Source organism: Otolemur garnettii, unplaced genomic scaffold (genome assembly GCF_000181295.1).
Source record: "Otolemur garnettii isolate 467f Iridium unplaced genomic scaffold, OtoGar3 scaffold00046, whole genome shotgun sequence".
NCBI classification, from domain to species: domain Eukaryota; kingdom Metazoa; phylum Chordata; class Mammalia; order Primates; family Galagidae; genus Otolemur; species Otolemur garnettii.
In genome coordinates, this window is record NW_003852441.1 from 9,561,611 (window position 1) to 9,573,604 (window position 11,994).

The window sequence follows — 11,994 nt, forward strand, 5'->3', positions numbered from 1 at the left end:
GAGGGAGGAGGGAGGGAGGAGGGAAGGGGACACGGGTGCTCTCACCTAACAGGCACAATGTCAGCGTATGTGGCTCACCTCCTAGGTGAGCTACTGCTTGGACTCTAACAAACTCAAACAATGTAATTTCATCACCTTACCCTCATATGAAGCTGAAATAACAAAAAATAAGTAAAGGTCAGGTTTGAAGAACTTGCATGTCTTGAGTTTTTCCACGAATCAGAAAAATGACATCTTTTGCATGATGAAAATGTGGAGGAGGGGCAGCGCTTGTGGCTCAAAGGAGTAGGGCGCCAGCCCCATATGCCAGACGTGATGGGTTCAAACCCAGCCCTGGCCAAAAACTGCAAAAAAAAAAAAAATGTGGAGGGGAAAAAAAAGGCAATTTGAAAACAACACCATTTGGGTAGGCCAAAGAAATTAGTAAGAATGTTAGACAGATCCATCTGCTTCTATCTTTGTTTGATTATTTTCTCTTTTTATTTATGAAAAGTTTTAACATATATAAAATGATGAAACCTAATGTAGCTGTCATAGAAGTGCTTTATTACAGTTGGCACACATCTCTCTTTCTCATAAGAAAGAAAGCACAAGAGCTACAACTAACGCTTCACATCCCTTCCTCACTCCTCCCTCCTTGTTCTCGCCCAAGAAGTACCCACCCTCCGGGGATGTGTGTACGTGCCATTCGTATGCAAAGCTGAACACAGATACTAGATGTCTACCTACCCATCAACTGCACATGGTATTGTCTTGTATATTTCAAAATTTCACGTGAATGGCACTGTCTGACACTGGGATTATCTCTTCAAGGAAGTCAGACCATTTTTCCCAATCTTTTTGTTGTGGTGAAACACAAACATAACATCATCTTCTGGACCATTTTAAACCAGTTCGGTAACATTAACTACATTCACACTATTACGTAACTGTCACTCCCATCCATCTAGAAAACTCTTCTCATCTTATAAACCGAAGCTCTGTTCGAATTTTCCGTTTCATACAAACTCCTCTTCCTCCCCCACCCCAGTCCCTGGCAACCCTCATTCTACTTTCTATGGTACCAGTGGAATTAATTGTACAGTATTTGTGTTTATGTAACTGGTTTATTTCACTCAGCACATTGACCTCAAGTTTCATCCACGTTGTAGTGTGTCAGAATTTCCCTCTTTACCAAGGCTGCATAATATTCCAGGCAATTTTTTCAGATGTCCAGCTAGTCTGACAACCCACCATCCTGTCCTACCCTCACTTCCCTTCTACAGCAGCCCCAGCTCCTAAGCATGAGTGCTGCCCTGAGCTCCCACCCTTCTAAAGAGAGATGAGCAGCTGAGGCCATTTAGTGCAGCAAAACAAGGGCTGGTCCTGGCTGGGATGGAGACACCAAGTTCCCAGGACCTGCATTTCAGCCTAGAGAACCTGCGGGAGGGGATGGGGCCAGGGATGACATTGACCCAACCATATGCACACACATTACTTCATCTCCCCTTGCATCCTTCACCTATGAACCTGCAGGGGGTGGTATAGAGATGTCATTTTTCTATATTCCATAGGAATATCCTCCGAAACTATGAACCATTTCTTCCCCCAAACCTGTCCATTGTCCTCAAGAATGGGTCTTGATTTGCTCTGAGGGAAGGCAGTGCGCAGAACCAACACAGACTGGGAAACAAATTGCCAAAAAGAATGCAAGGGATGTCATAGCATTGGTATCCCCACTTCCATTTGATGACTGTGAGATTCAGAGGGCATGTGTGTGCCTGAGGCCACATGCAAGACAGAAGCAGAACTGAGATTCAGACACAGGTGATCAGACTCCAAACCCAACCCCCTGCCTTCCTGGAGGACAGAGTGGGGGGCAAATCCTCTCCTCCCCTTCTCCCTCCCTAGGGGAGGCTGCTATAGGGCTGGACCTTGGGCGTGTTATGGGGAGAAGTAAAAGAGTTGTAACTGCTGGAAGGAAGCCACTGAGGGACCACTTTTCTGTGATCAGAGATGGACTATAAGTGCTCAGGCATCATGGCCTGCACTTTGAAGCTGGGTAGGGCTGCAGCTTTGGACGGAGGTGATTGAAGAGCCTCCAAGGTGCTCCTGGGGCGGGACCAGTTCTGATCTACATGTTCCCTGGGTGATCTGCAACTGCATATATGCATTCGTACTGGGCAGTCTTTCTTTCTTTCTTTCTTTTTTTTTTTTTTGTAGTTTTTGGTCTGGGCTGGGTTTGAACCCGCCACCTCTGGCATATGGGGTTGGCGCTCTACACCTTTGAGCCACAGGTGCCGCCCCTTGTACTGGGCAGTCTTAATTCGCAATCCTCAGATTAGAAAATACCACGATTTCATAGAAAGGCAAAACTCCAGGACTCCTTCCTAAGTAGGATAGCAAAGCAGACAGGTATTCGGAGCTTTGTAGACTGCAGAGCATGCTTTTGGTTGGAATATACCCTGTCTGCTCTATGGCAATTAAACTGAAAGACAAGTAAGCCCTCAAGTCCCTTAGTGGATCTGAGCTTTCAGTGGTGCAGCTAAAGCTTTCCTGGAACTTTGTCCAAATCCAAACATAATTTCTTGCCAGAGAACTCACTGTGCTGCCCTGACTCTTCCTCATCACCAGAGCTGTTGTGTACGAAGCTGCCTAGTGTATATTCAACCAACTTTGGAGGAATTTGTAGGCTGGGGGCTCCAAGCATTTTTGGACTTGCAGAGCCATTTGTCCAAGTATCAAGATAGACAGAAGACTGTGCTTCCAAACCACAAGATCAAGGGAGTCTTGGGTGGATCAGGAAGCATCTTGTAGGACTGGCTCATTAGATGCCCGTAGCACAGTCGTTACGTTGTCAGCCACATACACTGAGGCTGGCGGGCTCTAACCCAGCCCGGGCTAAACAACAATGACAACTGCAACAACAAACAGCCAGGCGTTGTGGCAGGCGCCTGTAGTCCCAGCTACTTGGGAGGCTGAGGCAAGAGAATCACTTCAGCCCAAGAGTTTGAGGTTGCTGTGAGCTATGACAGCTACAGCACTCTACCAAGGGTGACATAGTGACACTCTGTCTCCAAAAAAAAAAAAATTCATTAGAAAACCACTGACAGTAAGTCTGAGGACAGCTAAAACACATGACAACCTTCACATCCAGGGTCCAGGTCCCTGTCAACATCGCCGGAGACCGAGGACTTTGTGTGGGGTTGGGGGGCTCACTCTGCAAGAGGGCTGCATTCTACTTAACAGTTTTTAAGTGTGTTATGCTTTTCATCCCTGATTAGAAAGGGAAGGCCAGACAGCTGGCTGCCACATGCATGTGAACTACCTGATCATAAGTGTTTAAGTGAGGGCAAGAGCATTTGTCCCGAATATCCCAGGTCCTGATCCCTCATGCTCAGCCTCAAACTGCAGAGGAAACCTCTAATAGTCAGGAGAGCTTTAAAAGTCCTGGCAAGCACTCTGAAATCAGACCCAGCCAGCATGTGTTTCTGGACATCAGAATGGACACTATATTTACCCTGAAAGCCTTTCAGCACAACCGAAAGCTATAAATAACCATTAGGGCCCAAGCAAGTGGCCTTAACACATGGATTTTCTTCCAAAAATGCAGACCCATTTTAATTAAATCTGTAATTAACCTTTGGGGAGGGCAGGCCCCCTGGATTTGGTTTGCTTTCAGAGACACCGTGAGTAATTTTCTATTCTTCAAACGTTTGGGGATTAGCAGGCTCATGGGATGTTCAGCTTGGGACTTTGCACAGAGCTGAACTCCTTGGAGAGGGGGCAGCAGGCTTGAGAGGGAATTCATCCTGCTGCCTCAGGCCTCCCCCTGCCCTGGGCATCTCTTTGCAAAGACAATCTTTTCTCACCCCCGCTTCCCCCCAGAGCAAGATGAGCGTCATGGCTATGCTGATGCTGCCTCTGCTCCTCCTGGGAATCAGCGGCCTCCTCTTCATTTATCAAGAGGTGTCCCGGCTGTGGTCAAAGTCAGCCGTGCAGAACAAAGTGGTGGTGATCACCGATGCCATCTCAGGACTGGGCAAGGGTAAGCTGCCTGTGCTCCTGCCGGTGCCATTTCTTCCCTGCAGGGCGGGAGGTGGCTGGGTGGCGTTTGAGCAGAGCTGCTGCATGGGGAGGGGTCAATCTGTGTTCTCTCCTGCACATCTCATTAACTAGCAAGGTCTTGCTCTTCTGAGGCTTTCTTGCCTGATACAAAGGACTTGGAATATCCAGAGTTGCAAACTCACAGCTTAAGGGCCAGAACAGGGCTGCAGACATGATTTGTTTTGCCTTCATGGGGTTTCCAGAAATTTTGAAAATGCAAGGCCCTTAGCTGGAGCACTGGTTGTGAGCTCACACTCAGGAACCAGGTTCAATTCCTGGCTACAGCACTAACTAGCTGGTCATCTTGCTTCTCTGCCTGGGATTCTCATCTGCAAGGGAAGGAGGGATACCAGCAGTCTCTACTAACTTGAGGGTGAGCCAGAGTGACAAGGAGCACGTTTCAGGAGACCAGGTACTCTTCAGTGTGCCACACACCCCACTAGCCCCTGTTACATCACACACACCCTGATTCTTTCAACCATTCTACTCCTTGGCCTTGAGGGCATTGACATTTGCAACCCCTGAATTAGACAGCCTCAGAGGGCCCCACCCTGGTAGCATTTGTGACCTGAGAGGTAGTAATTGTTCTTAGGTTTGCAATATTTCGACTCTATCATTCCAATCAATTGGTAGAAGCCACATAGCCAGACATCCGTTAGTCACACAGCAAGTGTCTGTTGGGTCTACCATAGCCTGGGCTTTGCTCCCTTGCTAGGAGTTCCTCTGGGGGATCTGGGCATGTACACCCCCAGTGCTGCAGTCATGAGAACATAGGCAGCCTCTCTGAGAATCTCGCACAGCCTGCTGCTCACTGTCCTGGGCATCCTGATGGGAAGAAATCTGCATGCTTTGAGGGTGGGTTAGGTTTCAGTGGGCCATCAACAACTGGGTCAACCACAAAAGATAAAAAAGGAAAGGATAAGGGAGACAAACGAGGCTCTCAGTGTGACCCCTAAATGAGTTCCAGAAACAATTCCCAGAGACAACGTCCTGTAGCACTGGAAAGCAGGGAGGGGGACACAGACTCAAACGTGTGTCAGCCAGACCAGACACAGCCAACAGGGAGGACGCTCACCCCTAATGCCACTCAGAATCAAAGGCTTGGGGAAAACCTTGCTCTCCAAATAAACCATCTTTGTCCAGCATCAGGCCAAGCTGCTAACCTGCAATCCCGGATATGTCCTCCACCCAGGAGCCTTCCTGCCACTTTAATTGCTCCATCCTATTGAACGGTCCCTGGGGAACTGGCCTCATAACTCATACGGCCCCTGGTGTATGCACACCACCATGAGTACTGTAACGGCATCCTTCACACTTGGTCCACTTCCCGTGGGAGAAGCTTGTGTTTTAATCATCATGGATTCCCAGCACTGAGCTCAGGGCTCAGTTTATAGTAAATACTCAAAAAATGTTTTTTTAATGACTACACTCTAAAGGTACCATGTGATCAGGGAAGGCACTCATTTAGAGAAGTATGTTCTTACATAATTGTTTTATTGATTTCTGGTTTGATTCCCATATGATCAGAGAATATATTCTGTATGATTTCAGTTCTTTTAAATTTATTGAGATGTGCCCGGCACGGTGGCTTATGCCTGTAATCCTAGCACTTTGGGAAGCCAAAGTGGGTGGATCCCTTGAGCTCAGGAGTTTAAGACCAGCCTGAGCAAAAGTGAGACCTTGTCTTTACTAAAAATAGAAAAAATATAGCCAAGTGTTCTGGTGGGCGCCTGTAGTCCCAGCTGCTTAGGAGGCTGAGGCAAGAGGATTGCTTGAGCCCAAGAGCTTGAGGTTGCTGTGAGCTGTGACGCCATGGCACTTTAACAGCAACCAAGTGACTCTGCCTCCAAACAAAACATAAATTTGTTGCAATGTGTTTAATGGCCTGGAATGTGGGCTATCTTGGTATATGCTGAGTGAACGCTTGAAAAGAGTGTGCGTCCTGCTGTTCTTGAGTGGAGTGCCCTGCAGATGTCAATCAGATCTTGTTGGTTGAGGAAGCTGTTCAGTTCTTCCGTGTCCTCACTGAGTTTCTGTCTGACTAGACGGAACTACTGATCTAGTCATTATGGAGAGATGTATGTGTGTTTCAATGTCTCATTTTTTCCTAAATGGGACTATTTGTACAATAAAGTCATATATTGTACAAATCAAATGCCCAGGAGGAGCAAAATGGCATTTCCAGAGGACTGTGGCCTAGTCTGTCCTGATTGCTGTCAGTGTGGTCTTTTTACTACCTCCCACTGACGCACCCGAAAAAGAAATTCAAAGCAGAGACAAAATAAAGACGCAGTATTTAGCAGTAACTTGAGAAAGTGGGCATGTGTGACCTTAAATAAGTGCCTCGCCTCGGCGTGCTGCTGATGACAGTGATTCCAGGTGCCAACTGCTTCATTTCTCAAGTGCAGGGCAAGAGAAAAGGGAGGGCCACTGCGCCGATGATGTGGGCTGTGCACAGCCTCCGCACACAGCCTCCGTGCACAGCCTCCGCACACAGCCTCCGCACACAGCCTCCGCGCACCCTGGCACCAGGGAACCCACACGAGCTCCAGGGCCTAAGCTTTTACTGGGGGATCAAACAAAGATCAGGACATCTAGCCCTAGCCCCAAGACCCCATAATTCAGCCATCTGGAATTGTGTCACTTTGCACCCACTGTGTCTGCAGCAAGAGTGACAATCAAAATGCCCAACCCCGGTGTTTGCACTGCTTCCGAGAGGTCAGCCTCGCCTGTGTGTTTTCACTTCTAGGATAGAGTTTCTCTCCTCTAAACATTTCTGAAATGGGGCTGAGTTTTTTCTTTCAATCAACAGTATCTTACAATCTCCGCAGGCCAGTCTTTAAAAAGTCATTTATTATCTCCAAAAGCAGTAAACATCTTATAGTCGATGGCATCTTAGATTTGAGGAAATATGGAAGGTAGTACTCAAATTATGTTTATTGGGTGAGAAAAAACAAAAGTCTGGTGCCAAAGTGCTTGACTCCAGAAAAATGCTGAGCTGAGCTGATAAAGAATAGAACCTCCAAGTATATCTACGGTCTGGCTGCAGCACAAATGACCTGTTTGGGAGTAGTGCCTGTGGGCTAGAGCACTGCGGCACAACATGGGCTTCAGCCTTCCCGGTCCCCCTGGAAAAGGCAAGGTGTTCATGGAAAAGAAGGGAAATGGGGAGAGAAGAAGAGACATCTGGGTAAGTCTCTGCAAGGTCGAGGTCTCAGGTGTGGTCTGGATCCTGGCCGCAGGCCCCAACCCCAGTGCCCAGCTTGCAAATAGTGCCCATCCTCGAGAGAGGGAGGGAGAGTAGGACAACAGCACACCCCAACTTGCTCCTTTCTCAGCAGTGGGCATTGGCCAAGAGCAGCCCAGCCTAAAGAAAAAGTCACTCCTCAATCTGGATGTCACACTCGCTGGGCTCCTGTCCTGGCTTCACCACTGACCAGCTGTGTGACTCTGGGTAAATTCAGAGAAATGAACTTCATTTCTCTGATTTGTCAATAGACCTGTGTTGGCTACTACTGCCATTCAGGGTTACAGCGCAAACTAAAAGGTTAGGCATGTGCCTCCCAGGGAAGTTTCTTTGAGTGAATTCTGCGGTGGTAAAAGCCACATATATTACCAATAATATTTTTTGGTAAAAAGAACATAAAACACACTATAACCCCCCCCCCCGGGAACGTCCCGTGTGAACATGTCATTTTATTTCCTTCCAGCATCTTAGGGATGCTCATGTGGGTCAACAGTGGTGAACAAGAATGGATTGAGGCCATCGTACACAGCTCGTCTCACATTCACTCACAGGGACAGTCCTTCCTCTGCAACGGGAGAAAAAAATCTTATGGTCATGGTGGGTCCCATAACATAACATTGATTCAGAAATTAGGACCCGCAGTTTAATACCCAATGAGCATGTCCACATTGAGGCTGCACTTTCTTCCCCTTCAGAGCTCCTTACACCCCCAGTTAGTGTAAGTTGCTGTTCCTGACCCTGCCTGGGGACTCAGTGGCCACAGAATGAGACAGAGAACAAGAAAAATCCTTACCCAACTGACAGTGTTATAAGATGGCTTCAGCTCTGTGGGCCTGGCACATGTTTAAAACTGAATCCAAGTCTTTCCCTGGGGTCACTCTCGTGGGTCCCTCGGCAGCCCCCCTGGGAATATGCACCTGCGCGTCCATGAAGTGGGGCATGAAGCTTGTTCTCCACTTGCTCAGTTTCCCCCAGCCCCTGGTTTTCCAGCAGGCTAGCCCACGCAGACCCTCTCTTTTGGGATCTAACTGCCCTCCTAAGAGATCCTCTTGGCAGACCTCAAAGAACTCCCAACTAACTCTGAGAACTCTGAGAACTCCAAACTCTGACTCCGTGGGCCAGTCCCCACAGAGCAGCCCGGCTTTCTTTTCCTCGGCCCTCAGGGCATTGGCCGGCCCCAGGCTCTTGCTCATAGATTTTCTCAGACCTCAGTCACAGCTCCCAGCTTTAGGGAAGTGTGCTGTTCCTGGGGTCCCACTCCTGCCCTTCCCTCTAAGATGGGGGTAATGGGAAAGCACAGCGCCACCTGACCCTCTGTCCTGAGAAGTCCTCCTTCAGAGTCCCCTCTCTTTCTCCTCTTCCTTGATCCATTTACCAAATAGGATCCACTTGTATCCTATTTGTGGGTAAAGGGAATTGAGTTTCATAAAACAGGATTTCATTATTTCCCTTAAAAATCTACATCTTGGGTGGGCGTCTAACTTTGAAATTCTACACCTATTTGATCTCAGTGCCCCAGTTAAACTTTCAACTTAATATCCTACTACAAGTTGCTATGTAGTAGTTACTGGCTGCAAAATATTCTGTGTATGGAATATACTATGGTTTACTTACCCAATCTTCTATTACATTGGACATTTACAATTATCTCCAGCTCTTTACTGTTATAAATGGTACTGAGATAAACAATAGTATAACTATGTCTATGTTGACATTCTTAATTCTTAATCCTTCCTTAGAATCAATGCCCATAAATGGGAGTACGGAGTCTAAGTATTCACATATTTGTGAGGATACAGTCAAGTTTTTCCTCCAAAAATTATAGCAATTGATAGCCCTTTTTCTCATATTTTTCCAAGATTGTTTTTGATTATTTGACAATTAAAACTAGTAGAATTTACATTTCTTTCTTACAGGCATTAATTTCTATCTTTTGAATATTCTGTATAAGAAGTTCTTGATGCTTCTTTTGTGAATTGCTTACTCATGTCCTTAGTCAATTTCTTTATTAGGATTTTTATCTTTTTTTCTTAAGGATTTGTAAGACTCCTTTGTATATCAAAATAACCCTTTTCTGGCATATATATTATAAATGCTTTTTTCCCTATAAAAAAGGGTTTTTAAAGGCAAAATTTATAAATCCTTTCTGTTATGATTCCATCCTCAATGTGTGCTCAAAATCTTTCCCCAGTGTAAAAGTATATATCCATCTCTATTTTCTTCTAGCTCCCTTATGGTTCTATTTTTATACTTAAATACTTGGTACTTTTTATATAACTCACATAGATTTTCCTTCCTAAATAGGTATCCAAAATCAACTTTACAAATAATGTGTTCTTTCTCTACTAATTCAACATGCTAACTTTATAGTATACTAAATCCTCATCAATCCTTGGCTCTGTTTTTATCAGTATTTCTACGCAGATTGGAACTGCTAGCACTCTGCCTTAATTTCGGTAGCTTTACAATATATTTTAATAAATAAATTGTTTTTACTGAAAGTTCTTCGCTTTCCTTCAGATCTGTCATTCCAGTTAAAGTGTGTAAACATGCCATACCAAGTTTAGAATCTTTTTGTCATTTTCCTGTTGGAATCATGATTTACTGCATCCTATTAACTTGTGAACAAATTAACATCTTTATTGAATTCTGGCATCCAGAATTATCATGGGCAACCACTTTCTCAAGAAAACACATACATTAAGAGAAACCTGTTCTCCGCAATCCTGACAATTCAAGGTGACATTGTTCGCCCAGTTACTTTCGGGTTCAGGTTTCCCTCAGTCAGCAGACTGGCCACCAGGCACCTGCTCCAAGCCCTCTGTGGTGCCTGCTACACCTGTTTTTAGCCTCACTGAACCCTCATCCCTTGAGCCCTCTACTTGTCTTCTCTGTGGACCCTTTTGCCTTCCTCCCTGCTCCCACCTGGCTCTGACTTCATGGTCCAGCACTGGAACTGCTCTCTCTCCAACACCACGATTGCCTCACCCATGATGCCCACTTATCAAACCCCAGCCAACTGTTCTGTCCAGCTGGCTCCTTCTCTCCACCTGCATCAAGCTGCTGAGACCTGCAGGAGAAGATCACATAATCATAAGGTCACCTTGGGCCATTGCACTGAGGATATCCAGCCTCCAGTGGGTCAGTGTCCCTAGTCAGAATGGGTCCACCTCTTTTTGGTGTAAAATGGGGCAATAGTAGGTACCACCCTGGAATGGGTGCTGTTGGTACCCTCATCCATTCCCCAAGCACTGCTCTTGGCTCACAGATGCCCCCTTTCCCAGAGAGTTGGAGTTAGGCAGTCTATGCACTCAGACTCTATGCCCAGAGAGGGCAGCCCACAGTCAGTGACTGATTTACACAGGTGTACAAAGGCTGGTACTCTTGCCTCCAGGTGGGACAGCTTGGCAATGGGATTTATACTCTAGAATCTTCCTTGGATCAAACCAGTGTTAGGCTTTACCTGAGACCACATCCTTGCCTGGCACTTACTCCATGCACTCACTCCCTGATAGGTTTTCTCTGAAGAACACCCCTTCAGTAAATCCTGGCCACCTGAATTCCTGTCTCACATCTGTCCTTGGGAACCCAACCTAAGATACTACCTCAGAAGGCTATGATGAGAATTAGACCAACTAGTACATGTGAGTCTCTTTAAACACTTCCTAAAACAATTACACTCACAAAATATGGGACTTTTATTGCTTTTTAACTATCAGTATTATTGCTACTCAAGAATATTGTGTCTATCAGCTAATGATTGGTTGACAAAGCCCTATATTGAGTGATTCAGGAATTAGTCCCACAGTAAATTTTTTTTATTTCAATAAAATAACAAGTGGTTTTTGTATATGGATGAATTGCACAGTGGTAAAGTTGGGCCTTTTAGTGTACCTGTCACTTGAATATGAACATTATGCCAAATAGGTAATATTTGATCCTTCCCAACCTCTTCCCAGCCTCTCGCTTTCTGAGTCTCCAAGTCCGTTATCCCACTCTATATTCATGTAGACCCACTACTTAGCTCACATTTGAGACATTTCACTTTAGGACTACGGCTTCCAGTTCCATCCAAGTTGCTGTGAAAGACATGACTTCATTCTTTTTTATGTCTCATATATAACATTTTCTTTGTCTGTTCATCAGTTGTTGGGCACTTAGATTGATTCCGTATCTTCATAATTGTGAACTGTGCTACGATAAACACACAAGTGCGTGTCTTTTTGATATGACTTCTCTTCCTTTGGGTAGGTCCAGCAGTGAGGTTGCTAGATTGAATGGCAGATCTACTGTCAGTTCTTTGAGGAATCTTCATACTGTTTTCCATAGAAGTTGTACTAATTTACCTTCCCATCAACGGTACATACACTTACCCTTTTCACTGTATCCACACAGGGGCAAGATGGTACCCTGCTTATGGTTTTAATTTGCATTTCCCTGAGGATTAGTGATGTTGAGCATTTTCCCACATATTTGTTAGCCATCTTCTTTTGAAAGATATCTGTTCATGACATTTGCCCACTTTTTAATGGGGTATATTTTTCCTTGCTGATTTACTTTTCTTGTACATTCTGGATATTAGTCCTTTTGTTAGATGTATAATTTGCAAATATTTTCTCCCATACTGTATGTTTTCTGTTTACTCAATTGATTATTTTTTT

At 45.5% G+C, this 11,994-nt stretch overlaps 1 protein-coding gene across 2 annotated transcripts in view; it reads left to right on the forward strand.

The window, feature by feature from the left end:
- The first annotated feature begins 3,866 nt into the window (after positions 1 to 3,866).
- Positions 3,867 to 11,994, forward strand: part of DHRS7C (dehydrogenase/reductase 7C) — a 19,263-nt gene continuing 11,135 nt past the window's right edge. The window contains exon 1 of one of the 2 annotated variants that reach the window (XM_003791094.1): positions 3,867 to 4,027. In XM_003791094.1, the coding sequence (XP_003791142.1) occupies positions 3,874 to 4,027 (154 nt within the window). In that variant the 5' untranslated portion in view covers positions 3,867 to 3,873. The remainder of the gene's footprint in view (positions 4,028 to 11,994) is intronic. The other variant, XM_012805978.1, reaches the window with a different exon arrangement.